Raw genomic sequence first — 27,322 nt, 5'->3', positions numbered from 1 at the left:
TCAGAGAGCACACAGTGTCCAAGCACTTTTATCCTGATGTGCTCATCCTTTGAAAGGGAATCTCCAGCCTTACAGCACCAGAGTTCTTTGTTTACTTAGATGTTTCTGGAAAACACCACTAGACCTCAAGTCCTTCTTCTCACAAAATTATTTGAAAAGCAGACAGCAGTTTCCAACAAATCTTCTCCTGCCCTTCTCTCTCCTGTTCTTCCCTCAGTCACCATGAGCCTAAAGGTAGAGAGGACATGCAGATTCCGTCCCAAAGACTAGAAATTCAAAGCCTATAGAAAGCTTGAAGACTTAAAATCTAGAAGGCATTCTCAAAGCTACAGACAGCCACAATGGTAGACGAAACCATTCATATTCAGTGTCTCTTAGTCTGGATTGCTCAGAGTAGCTCTCATTAGTCTTCCTGGTACCACCTTCAGTCTCATGGCCCTCCTCACCTTCTTCCTCCTGGTAGTTTATTTTCATAGTCATTATTGCATCTGCTGCTATTCCCACTCCTCCAACAGTTATGTTTTTTAATATAAAGACTAAGAAAAAAAATATTCTGTGGTTACTGTAGCAAGCTCATTTATAACGATTTAATAACTTGTCTGCTTTTTTTTTTCCTCTCTTAGAACTATAAGGTATCTACAGTGGCAACCATCTCTTCCTAGGTATTTGTACAGCTTGTAATCATCACTGGATGCAACCATAATCATCTAATTAGCATCTTCCAAATCTGTAGAATACACTTCACCATTTCCCTATTCAGAATCAATACGGAATTGCACATCAGCCCTTTGTAGCATGAGTCACCAGGTTTCTACTCCCAGAAGTAGTGAAGCAAACAAGTATCTGGCCTTAGGCAAATTCTTTTACAGCTTTTGAGTCTCTATTCTTTGTTTTGCAGTGTCTCAATTCCCAGTGCTCCTTAAATTTTTCCTTTTCCCTCAGAGCAGTCAAAAAGAAGGAAATTTCATAACTTTTGCAATTGAATTCCTTCTCTACTTGGGAAACCTGATCTTTGTCACCTATTTCCTACAAAGTAATTGTCTCCTTCCAGTAATTTGCTTACACAACCCAACTCTCCAACCACATGAAAAAAATGGAGGATTCTGACCTGAGTTCCTCGCTTCTCTGGGGTAGTGATGGGAGTGTCCATAGCAGTCAAATTGCTCTCATCTTGATAGACAGAAGCATCATGTGACAAACTGAGGGAAGTGTTGGTATCATACAAATCTGGTGGCTAAAGTATATGTGGAAACAGGAGACACAACATTCTCAGGCACTGAACTGAGACTTAAACGGTATCTCGAGAGGCAAAACTGGGACTTTAGAACTAAATGCAAAATGCAGGTTTTGGCACGGTGTTTATATTATTAAACACTGTTCAATCAAAATAAGCTATTTATTCATCATGGTAAAACATGATGGCTTACAACATCAGGTTTGACGTTTGCCAAATAGCAGGTTTTGAAATAGAAGTCAGTACTTCTATGCCGTGCAATCCTACAGAAGCCAAAATCATAAATGGACTCCAAAAGGATTAAAGAGACCAACAGAGAACAGGCCTCTCTGCAGCTTGGAAATGCAACGGCCCAGACGCAACACCAGGGTGAGGTGCCTGAACAGCCAATTGCCAGACGCAGAGAAGCTTCTCTGTAAGAAGGATCACTGTATGTTTGCATCCACTTACTTCTGGTCCCTGCCAGAGACAGAATATTTGATTACATGAACCTTTGGTTTGACTCAGCATGGCCTTTTTGATTTCCATTTCTACAATGGAAATGGTGTTGCAACCACAAATGCTGCTATGAGAACTGGGCAGAGTCTATCACATACAAAATAGCAAAGCTTCCACTTTCCATCAATTCTACCTAAATAACTATCTCAAGAATACCCAAAGCTGACAAAAGCAAGAAAAAAGAAGGGTTCAGATAAAGTATTCCAAAAGCCAGTCTGTAGTTTGCATGCCATCTGACCTCTAAAGAGTTCCTGAGGAACTAGAAATTGGAATTTTGATAAAATGCCCTTATCATACACCGTTTGTACATCATGACAATTCTGAAAGTGTTAAGAACAGCAGTAATATTGTTTAAATTAGGCAAAGCAGGCTTCCTAAGAATTTAAACAGACACTTAAACCAGACAGCTCTCTACTTGCTGTATTTGCTTTTTATATCCTGGAGTTCAACTCCTGAAGACACATATGGGGAGATAAATATTAGTCATCAAAATTGCGTTTGAAATCAAGGGAACTAAAGCCAAGCAACCATCACTAGACCTGCCATCTGTGACAAGTTTGGGAGTGGGAAGCAGGAGTGTATCTGCAGCCAAGAAGCAGAGGGAAAGGGTGGCCATCAGATGCCAACTCCAAAGGAGAAGCTCAGAAAACTCTCTCCTTTAGCAAGTACAGAGAAGGAACAGACAACTAATAGGCAGTTCACTGCTCAGGCCACTTTTCCTTTTTCCTGAACACCAAACTTGGAAAAAAAATTCAGAATGGGTCATACGGCTCTTAGGAAGGAAATCATCAGGTAGAGAGAGGAACGACATTTTTGACCCTTAGGTTCTGGGATTTATCCCTGAGGTACTGGGATCATCCTTCGTTGCATCTAATCTTCCTTGAAATGTGGTAACAGTTCCAAAAACTAATTTCCAAAGACTCCCTTGTAGCCTGACACTTCCCACTTCCAGGAAGGTCCTTGTCCATGATCCCGAGTTTCAGTATTCCCACCCTGATGCTTTCAATTATCAGTCCTAGCAAGTTCTTTCTAGCTTCCTAAAATGCTACATTTGGGGGGATTTTTTGTGGTAAGAGATGAACGGTTTTAAATATTGCCCCAAAATAGTTGGTAATCTGTTTTGGCTTCAGCCACATAATTGTGTATACTTATTGCCTAAAGAAATTTTAAATTCATTTTTCTCTTAAAAGTAATCTTTATAAGATCTTAAATTGTTCCTGAACTTCAGGACCCCTTTTCTGCTCTGACTTTACTAAAATTAAATGTAGCTTTCCAGATATAATCACACCAGACTTGCACAGAATAGAAAAAATGGTCTACAACTAGGATGAACAACTGCAAAGAAAGCTTTGCTCTGCCTTCCTACACTGGATATACAACATTTGAGTTTTTTTATCATTCAGTTATTAGCAGAGAGATCTTTCCAAATACTTTGGAACTCAGTTTTTCCAAATAAAAAGCACATCTCAGACACTAGGATGACACTCCCTAAACTGTCACATAAATTATCAGGTAAATTCCAAAGGTAATTTCATTTTGCAGGAATGAACTTGTCATTCCTGGTGAAAATTTTTCACTGATGTTTTTTAAAAATAACAGACAGCCCAAGACAAGAAGCAGCATTTAAAAAAAAAGTAATTCCAATAGCTATAAAATTTTGTCAAACTGTAAACACTAAAAAAGCAGTCTATCTCCAGTATAAATTATGCTTTCAACCTGGTGTATAGCATATATAAAACAGCTGACACACGATTGTCTGCTATAGAATAATAATGAAGAGTAAGAAATGTAAAGAATCCCACCAAAGAATGCAGAGGAGTCATACTTCGCTGACCATATCAGGCAGTTTCTTTTCTCGTAGAAATAGCCCTCTTCAACAATACCCCCATCAAACAGCTCTCTGGCTTCTTCTCAGCACTACAGTGTTGATGGTTTTTGCTCATTTTATCCTTACCTTTTCACTGCTTGCTTTCTGAGGGTTTCTAACTGCTACTCTTGCATAGCCTTTGAGTTTCCAACCAACACTCAGCTGTACCTGACTCTACGCAGCTCACCTTGAGACCAGTTTTGCAAGCTGCTTGGGAAATTACCTTCTTTGTCTTAGGTACCTCACTCTCTGAGGCATCATAACCGCTTTTCATATTTATCTTTAAGAAATAGCTGTTAGCACGCCATCCAACAAGATATTCTACTAAAAACCAAACTGTTTGCTGGTTCCCCATCTGTCTGCAAAGAGGCACCTCTAGATCAAACATCCAGGCAACTGAAACTAAAAGAAAGGAAAGAGAAACGTTGCTGGATCACTTGCCTGTGGAGTATATGGACCAGGGGTCATAGGATCAAGACTTTCCAGATCTGCCTCCTCCAGTGCTGCTTCCTTAGCAGTAGAGATGTCTCTCTCAAGTTGAGTCAGGTGCTCATCATACTAAGAACAAAGAAGCTTGCTAAGGTTGCAGAACACAAAATTCAATCATATAAAACCACTACAGCAGAGTTGAGCACATACCTCAGCTAAAGTCTGATAACAGATGTTTACAATCTCCTGGGCTGTTTTCGTGTACTGACTGTCTGGCCCTGCAGTAAGAAACAAATCTCTTTATGCATTATGACATTTGCTCAGTTCCAGCTGCTGAGACAGAAGACTGGTTTTGGTTACACAGCTCTCATGACACAAAGTTCCTAAACTTCCAACACCTTCAGATCCAAAGATAAATATAAAGCAGGGTTCACATTTGGCTAACAAAGAGCAACCAGATTATTCCAGCATTAAAAATGTGATTTTATATAAGAAAGGAAGATTGCACCCTCTCAGTTTCAAGGTACTGAACAAGAAGAAAATCCTCCCCAAATGTAACTGCCCCTTTCTGGATAAGACAGTTAAAAAAGCCATCGCGTGACAGTGAAAACATCACTGTTTACGCATCTCTTTTCTCAGCAGGAAAAGACAGCAACCATCAAGCTCAGGATTCATAGCTTCAGGCTTTGACAGCACTACAGAACAAGTGCTCAGATGTGTTCTTTTAAGTACAGAAGGCAGCTGAAGCCTTATTTTCACTACCTACCATTGTACTTAATGCTGTTGGCAAGGATGAGGTTAACATCATCCAGGAAAGTCTCTCTGTTCTGGTATTTGTGTTTGGAGATGTTCTGGAAGAGATTGTCACCCAGTAAGTAATCAAGTCTAAATATCTCGCAAGTGACTGCTCAATTCAAGCTACACACCTTGCGGATAGACTCCAGATCCATCGGATTAGCAATCACCTTGTAATAATCAGGAACAAACTTCTTGTTAACTGGATGATGAAATGGCCAAGACTGAAGGAAAGAAAAGAGATTAAGTTTAGAAAGCTTCCGTGCAGAATTATTTACAGTTTGAACTACAAATTTCTTAAAGCAGGTCTGCAGAACTGATTAACACTCAGAATGCATGGGAAGTATTTATCATAAGGCATCTTGAATCCAATCGTTTGGCTTCAGGAAGGCCACAGAAAAAACGTTTTACCTGTTGGGATTTTAACTAGGCCCGTCGATACCTGCTTGGCAGCAGGAACGTGTAATACAAAATAATAATCATACAAAGGATTTTTCTACTTAACATCGCTGTTTCCTCCACAACAGAACTGCAGTGTCCAACAAGAACACTCACTGCTTGTATAAAACCAAAGAACATAAACCCAGGTCTGATCTCACAATAGGGCTATAGAAACCAATTTAACAGCTCAGCATGGTGTGACAGCACAGAAAAACCTCTAAAATCTCTTTCTAAACATCAGAAACAAGAGCTCAGTAACAACAGAGAACGGAACCAAAGTTTTAAAGAGGACAGGCATCAAGCTCTCCCTCGTTCAGTCTAACCACTAGGCTCTTGTTCCTTACTTCTTTCAGCCACTATCCACATTATGGATCAGCGACTCTGAAGCCCTCTGCGCAGTTTTATTTGATAAGCTTAAGAGGTGTTAATACTAATGCACTAGTACAACACTGGGTAAACCCAATCAATTAGAAATCACTTTGTGTTTCGTTTGCACCTGAAAGCTATACCTTTGCAGAGTGCTTTGAGATCTACCAAAGCAGGTGCTGTAAGCAGCAGGAGAAAAGCACATTTTGTAATGACTATGATTATAGAAAACCAGTGAATTCCTGCTAAGAGGAGGCTGACATAAGCACTACCCAGGAGTGAGAGCAGCAGGAAAAAACCTAGAACCCAGCCTTTACTTCTGTTTGTATGTTACATACTCGTTTGTATGTGTTTTGCAGTGCACTAACAACCACAATGTAAACATACCCACGGGACTAGAATCAGCACATTTTGCACATCACACACATGCTGTCTTACTCATACTACTTACATCCGGAACTGCCATCATCTTTTGAGTAACAATGTTATCCAAAATGAAGGAAAAGGCCACTTGATCATCATCATCAAGAAGGGGATTAATTGCTTTTTCTAATCGAGCCAGTTTATCTTCCTTCTGCAATAAAATGAAGTAACATCAGTGAGCGACCCTAGATTAATACAGTTAGTATCAGGATACTCTGTCCCAAAGAACTGTTAATATCAGGATAACCCACCCCAAAGAGACTCCCATTCACTTTTTTATGAAGACACTTGTAAGTAAAGGGGGATAACAGCCTAGATATAACCCTACATGCAAGATAAATGCAGTTACAGTAACCAAAGACTCCAACGTGAACTGTTTAAAATTGTAAAAATTCAAATGCACCTCAGGGTAAGGGGAGAAGTTCCCTTATTCTTCTTAAAAGGGTCCTTAAACCCCTGCCTTTTGCCGGCTCCCATCCTTTGTCCTTAAACTCCTCCACCAGCCCTGACCATTCCTCCCTCTCCACCCTGATCACAGCTTATTCACAAGACTTGCCTCTTTTAGTTTTTCATCACACAGGTCCAGCATAGACTGAGATATTTGTGTCAGCGAGTGCTTTGGCCCTGCAAACACACAGCAGGCACAGTGAGATACTCCAGCCTGATTAAAAAGGACAATTACGTCACAACATAAATTAATCTTTACTCCTCAAGCTTTACTGATTATATTTCTAGTACAGCTGGGAGCATACCCTCAAGGATATTCTCAATACACACAATTACTGAAGTTTAGTATGGAGATTACCTGAGAAAAGGAAATTTTTAGGAAATAGTCACACTTCTGGTATACATTCTGTTAAGTTATGGAAACCCAATGGAAAAGCAGCCTTGCCTGTGGAAGAGCAGCCTCTAAGCCCTCTACCTTTGCGAAACTTTCAGAGTATAAGTAATGAATTTTCTCTTTCCTTTCCTAAATCCAGTCAGTGAAGCAGAACTGCTAAGAAAGTCGAGACGGACATCTAAGGAATATTCTGAAAACCACAGCTTTAAATAATGTCACAATTCCTCAGACAGGGAAACAAGTATTTGCAACAGAAGTGCAACCCCTCCCTCCCCAATTTATTAACATAAAATGGGGACTTAACTGTCAAAATAATAAAAGAAGCAGTAAAAGCACAAAACCAGTGCTGTCAGTATAACCCTGAATGCTGCACAGCCCAGAGAGATTCAATGCAGATGAGAGGATTTTTTTATCTGTTGAATGAATACTTTTTGGACAAAGATCTTTCTATCAGTGGTCAGAATACAGCTGACCTGTAGTTGCTCAATGAATCAGCACTTTTCTCCAGCAGATGCTCTACTGCAGAATCTACACTTTTTGCTTTTTCAAAACCAGCTTTCTGACCTTCCCAAAAGCAGAAAAATTCATTGCAACTAAGAACCAAAATATGCAACATCATTACAGCAAACTCTACTCAAAGCTGCGTGCTCCAAGAGGCGTGAACTATTCCTATTTATATAGGAAAATTCATTCACTGAAGCCTAATACTGAAAAAAAGTTCACAAGCATCTCCCAATTGATCTGTGTCAAAGCAAAAAGAAAGCACACTCATGATATATTCCACTACAAACAATTTTTTTCCTTAACTTCACCCTATATGAAGGGGATATGCAGGACTTTGCCTCAGTGCAGTTTGACTTAAAACATGCTCCAGTGTCCTCAGTCATTGAGGGGTCCATAACTGAACTCAGTTATTGCACCATAGCCATCACTTAGTCATTGTTAAATACTAAGGTCAACTTCTTTCTTACTTATGAATTAGCTCATTAGCATTAAAATAGTCTTTTCGGTATCTGTGGAAAAGCATATGTTTATTGTTGCCCTCTGATGGAGAATTTATTCTGCTTTTGTGTTGCTTTTCTTTTTTCTAAAAGATCCACAGCTCATACACACAGAGCGTATTAGCAGAAACAGTTTCCCTGCATTAATAACCCACCGTTGTACGTTGCACTGTTCTTAACAATTAGTTCCAGGTGTTCTCTGAACTCTTCCCGGGATGGGTACTGCCGCTTGCGAACATTTTCACGCAGGGTCTGTAAATCCATGGGCCGAGTAATGATCTTATAATAGTCTTTGACAACTTTTGGATTTACAGGTGTATGAAAGGGGTACGTCTGAGGATGCAAGAAAAAAATGAATGCTTATTAACACAGTACTAGCACAGCTAATCTCGCTTTAGCCTCCAGAGCTGAACAGACACAAACGCATAAAACCTTTAACAATCAGTTCCTTAACTACACCAGGGAAAGCCTGACAAGCTCAGCCTCATAGTGACTATCAGTTTCTTCTACAAAATGTACTTTAATACCGTTATAAGAAGAAAATTCTTAGAAAGATCTCCGATTGGATTCCAGAAGAAAATTCTTCACCATGAGAACAGTTAAAAATTGGAATAATCCTCCAGGGAAGTGGTGGATTCCTCTACACCAGACACTTTTACCTATAAAGTTGACAGGGTTCTGGGCCATGAACTATATGTTACGTAAAGGGCTGGACCGGATGATCTCTGAGGTCCCTTCCGACCTAGTATTCTCTGATTCAAAGAGCTCTCAGTGTTTTTAGTTAAGCAGCACAGAAGTCAAGAAACTGAATTTAAATTTTCATTTGAAATCAAATCTTCCATTTAATCTTTTGATTTTGCAAGTTTCTGGTAAAATCTGGTCAGAAACAGTAGAGTACATAATTTTCTCCAGTGCCACATATAAGAGTATTCCATGTTGCTACACTGAGTTTTACGCATCCTTGTCTGGTTTTGTTTTAAAAAAACAAAATTAACAACCCAGACTTTGAATATGTGTCCATACAGAACTATTCAACATTATCTTCCAATACGGCCATTTTAATTCCAAAAAAAATCTGAGCTGAGATAACGTATGAAATAATGCACACCAACTGTGTGCAGGGCAGGGAGGGCAGGGGTGGCACACCACTCATCTGAGAAAAGCTTAGCCTAATTTTGGCATCTACAACACATAACCCATTTCAACCATATTGCTTAAGATGCAGGGTTTTGGTCTCACAGCTTAAACTTACATTAGGAAGATCCCTTATATCATTGATGATCCCCTCCAAGATAGATGACAATGTCACCATGGGATCCGTTCGCCGTCGGTGGATAGATTTATGAGGACGCTAAAGAAATAACAGGCAGAAAAATTAAAGTAGTTCCCAGTTGCAAAATATTTACCCACAGAAATCCTAGTCAATTTAGTTCATTAATTTGCTGGGCAGGTATCTTTTGCATTCAGAGGATGCACAGGAGTAATAAATATTCTGGTCACTTGCTACAAACAGGAATAGAGATGCTGCTATCAGCTCAGTAACACTTTCACTCACATTCAGATAATCGCAGTGAACAGTTGTCCCTACTCGCCGCTTCTTCTTTGGAGGAAGCTGCTGTTTAGGAAACTTCAGGACCAGTGATTTCCTGCGAACCTCATCCGCACTAGATAGAAAGAAAAAAGTGTAACACTTTCCCCAGCCCTCATGTAAATCAAGACCATTTGTCCCTTGGTATTGACTCCAGTCCCACCTGCCCTAATACCAAATACACAACCACAACACTGTAGTAATAGTTTACACATAAAGCCTTATCACTTTATTCCTGTAATTAATATACATATGAGTATTCTGCGCTAAGCTTTAATTTTTTTCTTGCTACCCATCAGTATTTCTGCTGCTTCCCTTACCTTTCAATCAGTTGTTTACCCAGGACAATTTTTGTTCCTTCTACTTTGATGAGTTCTTCATTATCATTGTGAATGACTGTTTTTTCCAGCTCTTCTTCCTGCTCCTCTGTCATTGCAACAGGATTAGAAGGTGGGGCATTCGTTTGGTAGTAGAGAGGGCAGAACTTATTAGTCCTCATATGGCCAATTGCACCACAAGCTCCACATTTCAGCTGCAATAAAGTAAGATGAGATCAGAATTTGTACCCAGCCTCCCAGCTTAGAGGCAAAGTATCAGTAAAATCCTCTAGCCAGACCTTTAGTCACTAGAACAGAAAGCGTCTCCAATACACAAGACCTGGTAGCATGATTTACATATGGATACGCTTACTTTTAAGTCTGGACGCTCTTTCATTTTCTTGGGCTTCTTTTCTGGAGGGCCCTTCAGTTTCTCTTTTTCTTGATTCCGTTTTAGCCGCCGTAATTGTTCCTGGATCCTGCGCCGCTCCTTCCGCATTTCCTCACGGTGCTGCTCATCAAATAGAGCAAACTTTCGTCTGGGGGGGGTGAAAAAGCAAAACAAAAACAAAACACACCACAAAAACCACACAAATTTTTCATCTGAGTTGGTGATTTACCAGGTACTCTTCTGCCAGGTCAATCACTGCACAAAATTCAAAATGCCTTCCAAATGGAGAGCCATTAAAGCTTTCTCTCTCGACACAATTACAGTGCCGGGCTTCTACACTCAATTCTACATTTCTCCACACTGCCAATAGAATGAAATATTCTGCAGGCAGAGTTGAAAAGAAGAAAAAACAGGAAAAAAATCATAGGTCTTACATGAACTCTTCATCCTTGGTAGTCCGTATTCGGCAGTAGGCATCAATAACAGCAGGCTTCCGCACTGTCTCGCACCTCACGTATTCTTTCCCATCCTCATCTCTAAACGTACGATAGATTTTGAGGCGGCGGCCAGTGGCAGAGGAATTAAGGCTGGTTACAGAGGCAGTGTCATCATCTTTGTGAGAGTTTGCTGAGGCTCCTGAAGCTGATGCTACAAGAGAGCGTTTTATTTACTTTTAATTTCTTTCACACTCTAGAAACATGATTGTTTAAATACAACAGACAGTTTTGGCTTAAAAACTACCAAGATACAAATTCAATAGAAGTCTTTCCCTTGCTTGTTCACGTTCTCTTACCATGCCACATATCAATCAAGGAAAGCTGCTGAATTATCCACGTGGATTATAAAGCCAGAAGGAACAGCTACAGTCAACAAAGACACCCAGGTGCCTAAGCGCAACCCGTTAGGCAACTGCAACACTGCCCTGACAGTTACAGTGGGTTTGATCATAGGTATGGAGATCTGGCAGAAAATGAAGGTCAACAATTACCCAGTTGTCCAACTAGTGTTCAAAATACCCCACTTTTCATAAGGCAACAATCATCAGCAAATCTGATACCCCTTGCTAAACTATTCAAGTAATTATTTAATTGTTTATTTACTCCCACTCTGGGATTCCAACAGCAACAACGTTGACGCAGATGCAGCAGAGCTCAGCTTTGCTCACACACATGCAACACGTAACATGGTCATAAGCACATCACACAGACAGAAGTTCATTCCCAGGTCACTTTTACCAGCCGGTGCAGGAAGTGGCAAGTTGTCTCTTGGAATGCATTTAAAATAAGCACGTCTGCAAGAGATTCAAACGTGGCAGCTGCTCAACTCCCTCCCAAACATGCTGCTACAGCATGGTATAACAGACACTGCTATCAGCCTACATATTGTGCCTATCTGTTTCACATATGTAGCAGTTTACATGCAAGATCCAATTAGAGTACCATGAGCTGGATGCAGGAACTGTTTGTGAACGCCTCTTGAGAAAACTACTCAAAACCACACACCTCCAATAAAAGGGAACTTAAGCAGCTGTGGATATCAAAAGAAATACCAGAGTAAGGTTATAGCTCAAAATAAGTGGAGCTATGGGGCAAAGAGCACACTTGAAATTAATTTTCAGCCAGTAACTGCTCAGGAGAATGAAGAAGCCCCAGATAAGCACGTCTATACATCTTCCCTCTACGGAATGCACATTCTCCCCCTAGAGGCCAGGTCTGCACACTCTGCAGCCTGACACAAACTTCCACATCCCTGCTCAGGCACGTTCTGGTGGTTGCAGTTACTTACACAGCCCCTTTTTGTCTCTCCTGTCCTTTTTGCCCCTCTCCTTGTCATTGCCACTGTCTTCTCCCAGAAGCATCCTTTGCAATTCCTTTCGTTCCTGCTCTTCTCTTTCCCGAGAGAGCTGAGAACTAGTTTTCTTATTCTGTAACATATTCTCAATATTCTTTCCCATCTCTTCAAAGTCACTGTCTTCAGCTGAGCTGCTGTCTGTGTCTGTTGACAGGATCTCAGTGGATTCCAACACCCTGAAACAGGAGACACCTTCAAAGTCAGTTAGTCCCCCCAACAATAAAGGAACCAGCCTGTTACCTTCTTGGACACACAAAGTGAAAAATGATGCAAATGTTTTGAAAACTAATGTTGCAAATCACTACTGTAAGAATAGACACAATATATTCCTTTCTTAGTCCTCCTGTAATCCCCATGTCCAAAAGATCAAATGTTCTGAGCCAATCTTCTCCAACAAGTTGATCTCCTCATCCCCCTCCCCACATATTCCATTCCCACTCTCAGATCTTAGGCCAGAACTGGAAACAATGCAGGAACTCTTCCAGCAATTCTAAAGAACACAATACAGAATTGGTAGCTGCCACCCAAGAGAAAGATGGCAAACTGCTGTTAACAAAACAAAAGAAATAAAAGCGGCAGGGGGAAAAAAGAAAGCAAGGAAGGAAATCAGACAGTGACCTACTGATCCGCAAAACTGGGGAACTTCTCATGCCATTATACACAGCAGACTGCAACACATTCTACCTTTCAAAAGGTCTCTGACAGCAAGACACTAAGGTTAACCTGTAAGTTTCGATTAACGGCCAAAGCTGTCTTTCCTAGTTCTGCATTTTGTGGGCCCAAGCAGCCAAACTGACACCCACACCACCACCTATCAGTGAGCCCCAGGAATACATAGCTCTGCACTTTAAAGGTGAGGACAGGGTAGAGTTCAAGGCTGTAAATATCAGGTAAGAACCTACTTATTTTGTAAATCAAAGATGCGCTGACACTCTTCTTTGTATCTCTCTTGATGTTCTGCTACAGAAAAGCGAGACCCACGTGCAAATTTGCTCATAGGACCTTCTCCTGAACGAGCCTGCTCTGTAGACATCGTTCGTACCACATCAATCACTTCCCACCGAGATAGCTTCTTTATCTGGAAAGAGGAAGATCAACTAGAAATTGCTTTAGACATACAGCTGAGGTAGCCGACCGTGGATTTCAACTCCTTTCCACACAAGGCCAGAGCAGAAACATATACGTCCCTTCCACCATTAGCTGCTGAACCTGTCAGTGAAGAGAACTGTAACGTGCTCACAGTTCACGCTCACCTCCTCTTCAGGAACACCAAATTTACGCAGAAGTTGCTTGGCATTTTTGAGAGAAAGTCGGCGCAGATCGGCATCTGTCCCAGTCACTGTCTTTTTCACTGGCTGAGGTTCTTTATCATCCTGTTCAAAGATGCATTCTATTAATGTCATGACATAACAGTCTTTCCTAGGCTCACCATGATATTTTCTCTTCTTGATGCCCCATATTTACTCCACTTCTCTCATATGACTTTCCAGTTACTGCTCCCTGTCCAACCCAACCTTGGGAACTATACCTTCTGCTGAGTTGGTTTGTTTGGAATCTTCACATAAGAAAATCCTTCACCGCAACCCGTAGGATCTGCTACACCAGTCACTTCTAGGAGGCACTTGCCCTTCATAGCAGCGATGAAAGCTCGTGTGGTATTCCATGGAGCTGTGCGCACCTGCCAGCAAGAAGAGAAACGTGCTCTCACAATCCTGCTACCACTGAAGAGAATGAATGCCAAGCTTTTTATTTTGGAATTTTACAATCATACTGTAAACTTTTCAATATACTTAACAAGGGTGAATTCCACTTCTTGATCCTTCAGCTGCCCTAATAAAACTTGTATGAAGAACCAAAGTGCTAGATAACTCACAAAAAGCATTTAAGGCAAAAAGCCCAGTTCTAAAAGGACCTAGCAGGAACGATCCCCAAACACAGGTTTAAGCTTGACAGCAGAGTTCCCAGGAAAGCGACAAGAATATTCCACCTACTGAATCCTATTTTAAATAGGTCCTTTATACTTAAGGATGCGGTTTCTCTCCTGCCATGCAGATTCAAATACTGGGATGCATGCTCACGCATTGCTCTGACAGTACCTCATCATCAATCTTCATCTGGAAATCCTCTTCATTCTCCTCTTCTGGTGCAAAGAAGGATTTCTCCCCGTAACCTGCATCCTGCAGAGAAGTATTAGATAAAAATGAGAACCTAAAGTCTTAAAAAGGTTAATGGAGAGAGAACTAGAAGTGGCTGAGGGAACTGGGGTTGTGTAGCCTGGAGAAAAGGAGGCTGAGGGGAGACCTTATCACTGTCTACAACTGCCTGAAAGGAGGTTATAGAGAGGTGTCTCTTTTCCTAAGTGACAGGTGATAGTACGAGAAGAACCTAATTTCCCTACTTTATAACAATCATCTGCAGGCAGACGGTGTTACCCCCCCCCCCCCCCTTCACAGTAATTTGCCTTATAGCCTACAAGGAGCGTTTACCTTCAGTCGCTGCTCAGCTGCAATCATGCTGTAATAGGCACAGCATTGTTCTGGGGATACCATTGCTCTGATCTCTTCCTCTGTTGGCAATCTGAAATCTGGCTTTAAAACCCACCAATTTGAGTCCATCCCTGAAAAATGCACAGATCAAACACTGAGCAGTTTCCCACAAATACTGGATGCCATCATAATCCCAACTGTATTTCCAGATTTGGTACCCTGCTGTAATGCTGACAAAAGGAGCCAAATCCATGACACTTAGATCAGTAAAAGCAATAGTTTTTTTTGTTCTGCACTTGTCTAAATCAGCACCCCATAACTCAGCGTCTGTTAATACCAGCGAACTCTCATACATTCATGCTCATTCAATGTATGATCTACATTCCAAAAGCATTTAATCCACCTTTTACTTCCTCACATCAAACTGCTTTTCCTTGTGGTTAGCCTAAAAAGCTTTGTATTACCACTTGCTTATCATTCAGCTCATACAGAAATCAGAACTCAGGCTCTCCAAGTTTCATAAGATTCAAAGACAGAACAAGCTTCTACTGGCACATATTTGCTTGCAAAACACAACACAGCCAAATGCAGGAGGAGGTGTTGTCTCCTCCTGCTCTGTTTGGAATTCCAAGAGCAGCAAAGAATGGCTGACTGCCCCATAAAATCCTTAAATACCTGTGCGTTTGAAATCAGCACAAAGCTTCAGCCGCTTTCGGATGCTACTTTCTGAGTGCGAGGGAAAGGCCTTCTTGATGTCTTCCATGCGAATTCTCCGAGGACGGTCTCTGCTTTTCCAGAAGAGGCGATAAATAAAAACCTACAGAACAAGACTGATTTGTGATGTTCAAAGAAAGAATACAACAAATCTGCAAAGACGGTACAGACAATGCTGTTCCTAGTGACTACTTCAGCCTTGCTACTTAAACCCCATTGTTTCTTACGGATTTACTTAATAAAGTTTCCCAAGCCACCCGTCTGCTTCATGTTCAGCTATTTTTGAGAATCACATGTGGAAAACGTATTTGGCTTGAAAAATTCATATTATCACAAGAGAAAACATTCCTGCTTTGGTACAGAAACTTGAACTGTGGGAACGGCATGGATTTTCCTGCTCTGGAAATATCTCTTGAGTTATAATTTTGAATTAAACAGAGTGAATTCCTAGAAATTTTCTCCAAAATCTAAATTTGGGAGTATTTATTTGAATGGTCACTGACAGTCCTGAAGCTTAAATGCCTCGAGAGCCAGGAAATCAAAGACCTAGGAAGCGACTCTTAATTCTGTTACGTAACAGGACTGCAAGAAGGCCCCTTAATTGCCTTAGTAAAACCCACGTAACTTTCATTTTATCCAGCATAACCACTTCAAAGTTCATTCTAATTTCTTCAGTTTCCTACACTTTAATATAACCTAACAATCTGTATACTTATCAGATAGGATGCAAGTAAACAGAAGTAGCATGCTGTAATTAATTGGTTAAGTGACAACTAAAATGTTCCGTATGGTTAACAGCCATCTCCAGTAGAGCTCCCTCCATACAACAAAACAAAACAACAAAAAAAGGGAGCCATAGCAGGGCAACGAGCTTTTCCAATCAAGGCCATCCACATGAGGCCCATGCCTATGTCATGGACTTTCTCCAAAGACACCTCAGATCCCCAAACTGTCTCTTATCACATACCTGCAGAAAATCTCTGATATGGGTGTTGGCTCGTTTGGAGTTGGGACCAGGTACTTCATAAAGCGGGCACTCCTGACCAACTACAAAAATATCCACTAGTTCTCGAATGTAATACCCTTGTCGTGTCCGGATAATCAGGAAATCTGTTTCAGGCATCTTATGTAAATAGATAGGAGCCCGAAAAAGGTTGTTTTCAAATGCCTAATATGAGAAACAAATCAAAGTTTGAAAATCAGGCTTTGATGAATTTTTTTTTGCACACTGAGTTACAGAAAAGATCTCAAAAAAACCCCAAAACACCCCAACCCAGTCTCTCCAATTGTACACCATCATTTATATCACAGTATGCGTAGATGTGCAACCAGAACATTCCTTGCTTATGTAGAGAATAACCAAGGACGAAGCAAAAAAGCGTAAGAAAACCTAGAACAGAAAGAGTCTGAAGGGCTATTTGGATGGACTTATAAGAAGGTACAGAAAGAACACATATGTGGAACACCATAACCACAGAAACCAGCCCAGAACACATGCACATTATGGGAACGGGAGAAGACAACAGGAAGACTGAAGACTTTGCTCAGGAAAGGTCATAAGAACCTAACGAGAAAAGCAGAGAGCAGCAGATTTCAGTACTTTAAGGTAAGAAAGTTTAAATCGGCATCAAAGAGACACCAGACATACTGGAAGTGGAATTCTTCTATTATAAAAGGTTTTCTCCACCTGCAGGGCTTTCACAAGGCTTACCCACTGTTATGCTCCCACACTACCCTCATCCACACTGCAAAGCTTTCCCTGCGATGGCCCCATCCTCACTTCAAGCTTTACAGAAGCCGATTTCCTCTTAGCATTGTCAGTTTTGCAATAAATCTCCAATACCAACCTTTGCCTTACAGAATTATTGCTGCAGTAAGAGCAGCTAGCATTAACTGACAGAGATTGATCTTTACATTTATCATGGATTTTGTAACCAGGTGGTTCTTACAATATTCTGAATTCCTCTCCCTATCTCCACTATATCCACTTCAACAGCAGAGAAAAGCTCATAAAAGCAGAAGTCTACACACCTGACTAATTACTGGCATCCAGCAGACAACTGGAAGTGCAATTCTCAGAAACTATGCATAAGGTTTAGCTCACACATCCTGTACCATGATAAATGTCTTCTAGCCCCTCTGACACCTATTTCTAATGCCATTACAAAGCTAAGCAGCGAAGAGCCACTTCCTGCAATTCCTATCATTCCTACAATTTTAAAAACCACAAAACTAAGAGGTAAAAACATACCCAAGAACTTCATTATTATCAGTAAGCAGAGACAAACTCAAAATGAAACTGAATGTCTTCTTTTGGAAGTTGAGCATTATTTGGAATTCAATAAACAGGGCACAAAACATTCTGCCTACTATTCCACCTTCAACTTTTCTGTCTTCTTATGTTTGCTTTTCTCACCTGCAGTAACTGGCCTGGATGCAGAGAACCCAGGAACGGAGAAGTGTGGCAATAAACAGTCTCTCCATATTTACAGTCTGGAGCTCCTGGATCTTTGCCAGGTTTCTGTAAAGTGCGAGGAAGGAGCAGTGAGCATTCAGCGAGAGTCAGAAGAAAATCACAGGCCAACAGAAAAACCCATGTACTCACCCTTTTGTAGTAATTTTTAATCTTTGTTGCCATGCCAACCTGCATCATCAAAGGAGCATTTTCCTCACTATATTCAGCAAGGATGAGATCTCCATCCTTGCCAGTGAGGTCCTGCGGTGTGCGCATGAAGAACATTTCACCTCCACCAGAAGCCTGACGCTCTTGCTCTCTCATCTGTGCCAGTGGAAAGAGAGAATTAGGAAAACAGCACAAACGGATCAGCTGTGCAAATGGAGCCACAGCAGGAATCAGATACAGGGAAATAACTGTACCTTGGCTTTCTTTTTTATGTGCTTCAGCAGTGGTTGCACAGCATGGGGCCCTGGCTGGGACAAGGCCCCAAAAGAGTATTTCTTCAGGGGAGGCCGATGAAATTGTCGGAGCTTCATAGGACCCATATGGGTGGGAAAGAACGGCTGGCGAAGTTCCACTGCTGGGATAGAGTGCTACCACAGGAACAAAACGTGTTAAGAGGGACATATATCACCACAAAACCAAGATCATCCTCCTATCCTACTACCATACATACAATATAGCAGAACTTCGTAATATTTTTAGGTCTGCCAGCAGTAATAACAAGTGAATTTCACTGCACTGGTATCATACATGCTGCCTTCTGACAGAAGCTGCTTAGGTTTGTATATAGATCCTTCCTTTCTGTACAGAGACAACATTAATTTTACTATTTCAAATGGTGCCCAAAGAGAGGGTTTTTTTATTAACTAGGAGCATGCAAAGCCATTATCACTATCACAGAGACAGAAGTGCATTTGAAATTACATAGATTTTTCCCAGTTACAGAAGAGGCCGGAATCAGGTTTTAGAAGAGGTCATCGAATACCACAGTGAATGTGGGAAAAAATATCACCTCTTCACCCAGGGCAAGTGAGCAGTAGTTAAGATTCATTGCTTTCTAAATTATATTTATGATATCCAGATTAAAACACACACTAGTACCAGAAGTACAGTCTCACCTTTCAACCATCCAAAACACTTCCCATCTCTCACTACAGCTTCAGAAAGAGACACCAAACAAAAGCACAGCAAGTAGGATACAGCAAGACCTAGCACCTAAACCTCAGTTTGATGGGGCAAGAAAAGTTAATTCAAACTCCTCTATAATCATTTTAATTAAACAATATTAAAAATCTCTCAAACGCGCAACTGACATGCTGTAATCTAAATTCTGGGTTTTTTACAAAGGTTAAATCATATTTTCAGCTAGAGACCACCTACCAAGACATTCTATCTCTTCCTACTGTGACTACCTGAATGATGTTGCCTCCAAAGGTTCCTCGAAGTCCCTGCTGTTTGGGATAATAAAACTCATCATTGGAGAGGTTCCAGGGATCCTTCACCTCTGGCTGAGACATGTTCTAAATCCATTTGAAACACACAGAAAGAAGTGTCAAAAAAAAAGAAAGTCACTCCTTCCATGTCATTCCCAACCTGCAAGGTGCTAAAACTTCTGCTGACCTGCTGTGGTTCTTCCTTGATGACACCTGTTTTTCCCAACAGGATTCGACTCTTCTTTAGAGAAGATTCTTTCTTGTTCTCTTTGGATGGAGAGTTCAAAGTCATTTCTTCCTTTTCATCAGGAATTTCTGAAAATACAAGCAATCACACAAAATTTCCATCATGGTGTGACTACAAATCCTTGCTTCTATTTTCACCTGTCTCTTCCCATTTGAATGAAACTCCTGGATGCCATAAACATACCTAGAATTATGTTTTCATCATTTGGATCAAGTGTTAAGACAGGGGGATCCAAGTAGGTCTCCATTGCCTGATCATCCCAGATGATATTGTCTTCCCAGCGGCCATATACTAACTCTTCGTTATCAATTGGAAAAATAGAGTACCAGGGCTTGTCTTCATCCAGGGAAACTGCAACAATAATACAGTAGAATTTTTAAGAGTTTTATACACTGACTTGGCAGAAAACCATTTCACAGTGCATTCCCACATCTCATTCCCTCAACCTTTCCCATCTTTCAGGGCTTTCTGAGGCAAGACCTCCCAAAGGTAAAAGAAAACATCATTTAAGTGAAGAGAAAGCAGAGTCTCAAGTCTCAGTGGGGAGTGCTTAGAGATTTTGCTCCACCGAAATACAAAGAACCTCCAAGAATGAAATAGAACCTCTAACAGATTTTAGAGCAAGCAAGCATCTCTTATCTACACCTTGTTGCCAAAAGAGGACCCCGCTATTACACAGAACACAAAGCTATACAGAACTGTGTCACATCCACCTACTCTTAGACCAACGGCTGACATCCTCATTACCTTGCTGTTCAGGGACCTGTTTTTCTTTGCCCTTTGCTATACCTAGAACTCCTGCTACATTTGGTTTCTGTGCTAGTGGAATTGGTGGATTGAGCAAAGAGCCACTGCGGTTCAAACCTAGAGAAGAAAAAAGGAAAGAAAAAGAAAGGTTAGCTTGAGTGCGAGGGTTAGGGAGCATTGCACTGCCTTAAATCAGCTCAACTACAGTAAATACAATTCGTATCAGACCATTGATTACCTTGTTGAGCATTGTATGCAGTGGCATTCCTAGTCATGCTGGATGGCAGCCAGCCTGCCAAACTTGCCCGCTGTGTCTTAGTCCCTTTGTGCTTGACATCTTCTCCGTTCCAGATAACATCATCCTCCCACTGGAGCTGTGTCACCATAAGGAAGTGCTCATCAGCCAGAAGATCATCCTTTTCATCCACCAAGCCTTCGACCTGAAAGGAAAGAATAGTCACTTGAAGACCTGCATTGACTTTATACTTTGAAACTAAAGGGGGAAAAATTAAGTCTCATTGTGCATGATGCACATCCATCCACCTTCCCATCACCAAGCTCCATTGCACAGCACTCCCCAGTGCCACACACATCTCCACACCTTCCCCACAGTTCTCCTCTCACCCCCTCCTCTGTGCGTCCTTTAACCTCCTCCTCCGTCTTCTCTTTCAGCTTGAAACCATAATCGAATCCACTGCCGTCTTCGGGGATCCCCAGCATGTCATACCAGAGCTGTGCGGGGCCATAGCGCCATTCTGCCACTTTGGGCTTTGTATCTGTCACTTTGTCTATATCGCCAGTTGACTGGGAAAATTTGGACTCCACGGGTGCCATCATGGTAATCTGAATCACAGCAAAGGAGGGAACGGTTACACTGGTGGTGAACCTAAGTGTCAATAAGAGATTCTTCCTTCCAAGTTTCCCAGCTTATTCTCAGAGAAAAAAAGAATTTCTAAGAAGTGCTTTTCCATACTTACTAGCTGCCTTAAGAATGCTCTGCAATAAGACTTCCAAGAACACAGATTTCTTCTTGATACAAAGAGGATAGGCTCTCCTATTGATTCTGTACCACAGATGCAGCCTTCTCAGTAAGAAGCAAACACCTGACGTCACTGACTAGTATTTGGAGAAGAGCTTCTGCACAGCTGGAATAAAAGCCAACCTTGCCCTCCAGTTTTGTTCTGGAGGAAAAGCTCTTCACTCTACAAGTCGCTGTCCAATCCACTGCTACCCCCACTGCTAACCGGCGACCCTCTCTAAGTCTCAGATATCCCACCTCATCATCTGAAAGGCACTGCTCAGGAGGGGGAGGAGCAGCAAACTCATATTCCCAAGGAGATTTTCCTTCCATTCCACTCTCAACTACAACTTCACCCTCCTGTATCTGCACTTCTTGTGCCAGCTCCCGATGTTTCTTCTTGCGCTTCCTTCGGGCACTACGCCAAACGGATGGAACATTCTTTCCGGGGCCAAAGAGACGCAGGAAACGCAGCACCTAGAATAGGAAGACAAGAGGTCAGAGGGAAAAAGAACACCATGGAATGCTTGTCTGCCTTTCCCTCACATGAAATGCAGTAAAAACAAAACCCAGAGCACTCAAATACAGAAGCCTGGCCTGTGCTACAATCCCAGCCCCTGATGCAATCAACAGTCTCTTGGTTGCGCTTGACAAAAAGCTTCCGATACATCTTTTTGATGGATCCTTTCTTTACAAAAGGATTTATTCCTAATTTCAGGCACAAAGGAACTCAGAAGGAAGAATGATCACCTTTACATATTGGGCATGTCGTAAGACACTGCCTGGAAATAATTATTCTCATTTTGAACAACCCTCAAGCTTTAGAAAGGCCCATGGATATGAAAGAAGAGTCGATAATATTATTAGGAAAAGAGAAAAAGCTAGAAGACAGTTACATAAAGCAGAGATTTCTTAAGCAACCAGACAAAACCAAATACAACAGTCCAGAAACAATACATTCGGTTTTATTTCCATCATAATGCAGTTCCCCTATTTGCATGCTGCACACTTTCAAAACCTGCACTAATGAAAAACTCTTCTGTATCTTCTATGATTACGATTGCTGGTTTTAAGAACTGATAATTTTTTATTCAGAGCACTCTTGTAAAAAGAGGGAAAGCATTATTCCCACATTAACTGATAGAGTTAGTAAAAAGGAATGAGAACCAAAGTACTGTAAACAGACAGCCTGTTAACATTTCCTGCTAACCTGTTATGCTGATCTACAAAGGAAATAATATTTCTATGACCACTCTGTCCATCTCTGCCCACATCCACATTATCCTTCTTCCCCAAACTCTCCTTGATTACCAGTTTCAGTGACCTTTCACCAAGGGCAAAGGTCTCAGACACAGTTAGGCTGCTAACAGTTCAATGAAACACAAAGTTTGCTTCTCCACATGCTATTTTAAGTGGTTTCATTAAAGAAAACAGTGCTACATTAACACGCACATTCTCAGATGTCAACAAACCCTCACAGCAAAGCCTACAGCATTTCAGGCTCTGCCAGCTCTTGTGCCCATGAATTAACGATGAGAAGTGTTCATCAGCATTAACAGCTTGTGCTGAGTTCTGTGCCCACTGGGCACGTTCAACACCCATCCCATCCCCGACATTACAACTCCAGTACCAAAGAAAGGAACACACCAACCAAAACACAGCAACATAGGAAACACCAGATTTGCAAAAGCTAAAAGAGCATCCAGAAGGCTCACTTCTGTGCTAGAACGTCACCTAGATTTCTATTAGGGCAGCTAAATAATCAAAATGTGACATCTTATTATGCAAATTGCTTAGCTCCTTATACAAAGCCTGTGATGGAGGTACACATAAAACCCAGCTATCCTGGCTCAAAGGCATCTGTTTGGCAACTATAAGCTCACCTCTACTCTCCTTCCCCTCCCATATTTCCTCTCCCCTCGACAACTTAAAAAGTTTCAAAACAGTTATTGACTACACCTGCTGTTTGGGGGTATTGGAATTAATTTGCTTTGTGCAAAAAAACCAGTCTTTCTTTCAACCAACTTGTGTCAATGAACTAACTTTTGATCCATATTCAGAGCAGTTTTGAGGGAGGATTAAGTAAAGGATACAGGTCGCAATTGTTTCAGGAAGAGCACGTCAATTTCAGGACAGCATGAAAGGAGGAGCAAATATTTGTCAGAAAAGCCAAAAAGCAGACAGATTAGCATTAGCCTTTTAATCACCTGGCGTAAGTGTTCGAATACCTCAGAAAAACAGTTTTCACAAATCAACAGACCTGTGCTATGGTCTTACAGAACAGCAAAACATTATCTCACACCCTGATTTATAGGATGCTTTTTGAGAGGCTCCCACAAACGGCAGGAAACACATTACATGTTAAGCAGTCTGGAAAGAGCAGCACACAGAAACTAAAGAAAGCCTTGAGGAGAGCAAGAACATCGATGCTGTTACCCACTACACACCCTTAACACTGTAACAGTTCATATTTAGAGGGCTTACATGACACATTTTTTGTCACTTCCACATATCTCTTACAATACCTTGCCTGGTCGAAATTCCGGGAAGAGCTCTGTAACACTTGGCAACTGTTTGGTAGCATCTCGCTGCATGATTCCTGCAAGAGGAAGTGTGAGTTTGCCTTCCTTGGATTCTGCCTGCCTGGCTTCTTGAGGTCCCATCTCTGACTCAGAATCAGAGCTGCTGCTGAAATCCACCTTGTCGGAGGCAGCAGAGGAAGGAGCAATGATGGAGGGCAAAATGATACCGTCTCCATCTTCAGATACTACAATAGAACAAGCACCTTATAAACAAAGGAGTTTCTTCCCTGGCCCCCAGTACAACCCCGTAATGCCACATCTACTGTTTATACCAAGTTATGCAAAATTAAGCTTCTGCAGGTGTTATGAGTACCATTCTGGTTTAACCTTTCATTTTATCCTAAGCGTTCCAGGTGCATTTCCCAGCCACAACTGAGAGGATGAGATAAAAAAGCAGTTTCATCGTCAATATCAGTATTTTAACAATCACTGGAAATACAATATTCCACCCTACATTTCAGACAATCCTATAACATAGATCAGGACAAAGACCCACCTTAGGATGGAGTCTGCAGACCAAATTTTGATGACGCAGGGTGCTTGCTGCAAAACTAACTGCTACACTGCAGTGTCTGCTTCCTTCAGACTTTCACATTGCCAGAGAGAAGAAGGAAGCCCACACTCACCAGTGGCAGCTGCATCCTTTTCATCTTCTTTCTTTCCAGGTACTGGAGGTGGTGGTGGTGGTGGCATCAACTTGGAATCAATATCTTCACAGTCAGCATCGTAATCATCCTCATCTTCATCTAACCAGTCAGGAGAGAGGACTCCATATTAAGCAGACAATAAAAGGGAACCAGGCCCCCTTCCCATTTATACTGCCTCACACCTGTCCCAGCTGACGAGAAGACTGTGTCTTCTCATTAGCATCTAGATGAAAAACTCTTACAAGTTCAGCTTCCTGCACAAACTCATTTGCCAGACTGACATTTAAGAAACAGTGGGAAGAAATAAAAAAGATGACAGAAGCACTTAAAAGACAGAACAGAAAGATGACTGAAGTACTTAAAATATCTATTTCTTTTCTGCTATCACCCCCCGTTATTGACGACTTGCAGAGCAAATAAAGCTGCTAAAGAAGTGAAAAAGCATGGTTAAAAAGCACAAATCACTTTTACATCCTCCTAACCACAATATCTCAACAGAAAGGTTAAGGGCAAGGCAGCTTTAAAGAATATGCAATGATTTCGCATTGGCACTATCAGCTCCTGAGAACAAAAAGCTGCATGCCTTTGCAAACCTGTTCCCTGGGACCAATAAACGAACCAAAGTGCCTTATGCAGAAAGTAATTCCAGAATCATTTCAGAAGAAGAATTCAAGGGTAAAACAGGAAACAGATAGTAAGATTGAAGTGACTCTCTAAAGATCTTATTCTTTATCTTTGAGTATGTCTGAGAAGCTCCGAGCCTCCTTCATAACTCTCCTCTTAAGAACACAAGTTAAGGAAATATAAGCAGGTTTTGGGTATTCTCTGCAGGGGATCCCAGAGGAAAAGGAGGATCTTGGTTTTTCTTCTGAACACAGCTTAACTCTAATGAGGAACTAATGCCTTAAAAAAAAGAAAGACTTTAAGCAGTGGCTTCATCCAGTCAACCCAGTTTCACAAAAGCTGATGTTGGGCTCTGAAAGCAAGGAGCGAAAAGCCACAAAGTCACGCGTGTGAGAGCCTGTCAAGGCCCATTGTCCCCAGACACCTTTCACAGCAGAGTTGTGATGCTGCTTGCGTTTACCTGGTCTTCGAACTGGCTGCAGGCTGCTCATTGCCTGCTTATACCTACGGCTCTCATCTTCTGCCACTTCATTAATGTCTGAATAATCAACAGCATCTTCTGTGCTCTTAACCCAGCCTACGAAGGAAAGAAATCCAATCACACAAAATTTACCCCAATACATATTACCAATTTCAGACTGCACTATGTACATATGAATCCTTTCCTACATGTCTCTTCCTTAGAGGAACAAACTACCTAATTAACATCTCCCATTGGAGTATTCTTCCCCTCATTCCAATCAAAAGCTCCAAGAGCTCTGAATTTCCCCTGAAGACCACTAAGTAACCAACTTTAGCACATGGATCATCCTTCACTCAGTGAAACTGTAGAGACACGACAGCCCAGTGCACTAAACAGCCTTGTCATAGAATTATGGAATGCCTTGAGTTGCAAGGGAGCCACAAGGATAGAATCACAGAATGGCTTGGGCTGAAAGGGACCTTATAGATCATCCAGTGCCAACCCTCTGCCATGGATCACAGAATCACACCAAATCGCAGAATGACCCAAGTTGGAAGAGACTCACAAGGATCACAGCAACCAGCTCCTGTCCCTGCACAGGACAGCCCAACATTCACACTGTGTGTTGTCAGGGCATTGGTCAAATCCTCTTAGAGTATCATCTGGCTTGTTTAACTTGGGGGAAAACATAGAATAAACTTACTTATGAGGGAGGAGAGACAAATTATAAAAACCTTATAAGGCTGGGAGAGAGCCAGGGCAGAGCTGACTGGGCAACAGTGTGGGTCCCTCACTATCATAAAGACATTGAGGTCCCGGGGCATGGCCAGTGAAGGGCAATGAAACTGGTGAAGGGGCTGGAAAACAAGCCTTATGAGGAGCGGCTGAGGGAACTGGGGTGGTTTAGTCTGGATAAGAGGAGGCTGAGAGGACACCTTATCATTAACTACCTAAAAGGAGGTTGCAGAGAGATGGGTGTTGGTCTCTTCTCCCAAGTAATAAGACGAGAAGGAGTTAAGTCAGGGAAGTTTAGACTGAACATTAGGAAAAATTTCTTCACTGAAAGGGTTATCGGGCATTGGCAGAGGCTGCTCAGGGAGGTGGTTAAGTCACCATCCCTAGAGGTATTTAAAAAGTAGATAGATGAGGTGCTTGGGGACATGATTTAGCAGTGGACAGGTACGGTTGGGCTCGATGATCTCAAAGGTCTTTTCCAACCCAACGATTCTATGATTCGCTCTGGTAGGAAGGAGCAGGCTAGACGCTCACCAGAGCACCTCTGGCCGGGTAACAACCCCTCATCCCTACAGCCCTAATGACTCGGGGCGTTTCTCTCGCCCCGTGAGAGCTCTGCCCCCACGGCTCCCCGCGCCTTCGCCGCCCCGGGGCCTCACCTTCCTCGTCCAGGTGGGCTCCGTCGCCCTCCGGGCTCTCCTCCTCGCTGGCTGTGATCTCGGTGATCAAGGTGCCCAGTCCCAGCACCCCCAGCCCGGCCAGGTGCTTCTTGGATTCCTGCAGGGACCGGAGCCGCGTCCAGCGGGGGCACCGACCCCCGGGGCGGGACGGGACCCGGGACGGGACCCCCGCCGGCGCGCCCCGCCGCGCCCCCCAACCCACCGCACCTTATCGAGGACACTGTCCCCCTCCAGCTGCCCCGCCTCATTGATGTTGCCGAAGAGAAACCCGGCCAGCGAGAACGGCTCGGAGCTTCCGCCATCCGCCTCCTCCTCGCTCTCCGAGTCCGACATCACTGCGCCGGCGACCGGAACCGGAAGCGCGCCCTAAGGGAGCGGCCACGCCCCGTCCCACACAAGCCCCGCCTCCGTTTTAGGCCACGCCCACAAATGGCACGTCACTG

At 42.2% G+C, this 27,322-nt stretch overlaps 1 protein-coding gene across 7 annotated transcripts in view; it reads right to left on the bottom strand.

The window, feature by feature from the left end:
• The window catches only part of TAF1 (TATA-box binding protein associated factor 1), a 30,515-nt gene extending 3,270 nt beyond the window's left edge, over positions 1-27,245 (bottom strand). For 2 of the 7 annotated variants that reach the window (XM_054075882.1, XM_054075881.1), the window contains exons 1-36: positions 27,087-27,245; positions 26,859-26,976; positions 25,462-25,578; positions 24,357-24,476; positions 23,674-23,915; positions 21,407-21,625; positions 20,755-20,973; positions 20,369-20,570; positions 20,131-20,247; positions 19,567-19,734; positions 19,324-19,451; positions 19,116-19,223; positions 18,120-18,293; positions 17,848-18,021; positions 17,659-17,763; positions 16,210-16,410; positions 15,204-15,345; positions 14,529-14,659; positions 14,139-14,219; positions 13,571-13,720; positions 13,296-13,415; positions 12,945-13,120; positions 11,977-12,218; positions 10,626-10,839; positions 10,174-10,339; positions 9,804-10,015; positions 9,451-9,559; positions 9,148-9,246; positions 8,051-8,228; positions 6,610-6,677; positions 6,082-6,204; positions 4,955-5,047; positions 4,795-4,879; positions 4,239-4,306; positions 4,041-4,157; positions 1,109-1,234 (exon numbers count right to left, since the gene is read on the bottom strand). In XM_054075882.1, coding sequence (XP_053931857.1) covers positions 1,109-1,234; positions 4,041-4,157; positions 4,239-4,306; positions 4,795-4,879; positions 4,955-5,047; positions 6,082-6,204; positions 6,610-6,677; positions 8,051-8,228; positions 9,148-9,246; positions 9,451-9,559; positions 9,804-10,015; positions 10,174-10,339; positions 10,626-10,839; positions 11,977-12,218; positions 12,945-13,120; positions 13,296-13,415; positions 13,571-13,720; positions 14,139-14,219; positions 14,529-14,659; positions 15,204-15,345; positions 16,210-16,410; positions 17,659-17,763; positions 17,848-18,021; positions 18,120-18,293; positions 19,116-19,223; positions 19,324-19,451; positions 19,567-19,734; positions 20,131-20,247; positions 20,369-20,570; positions 20,755-20,973; positions 21,407-21,625; positions 23,674-23,915; positions 24,357-24,476; positions 25,462-25,578; positions 26,859-26,976; positions 27,087-27,212 — 5,238 coding nt within the window. In that variant the 5' untranslated portion in view covers positions 27,213-27,245. The other 5 variants (XM_054075884.1, XM_054075885.1, XM_054075883.1 and 2 more) reach the window with 5 other exon arrangements.
• Positions 27,246-27,322: the final 77 nt, after the last annotated feature.

This window comes from Cuculus canorus, chromosome 10 (assembly GCF_017976375.1).
Source record: "Cuculus canorus isolate bCucCan1 chromosome 10, bCucCan1.pri, whole genome shotgun sequence".
Taxonomy (NCBI): Eukaryota; Metazoa; Chordata; class Aves; order Cuculiformes; family Cuculidae; genus Cuculus; species Cuculus canorus.
This window is presented reverse-complemented; position numbering and strand designations above follow the sequence as displayed.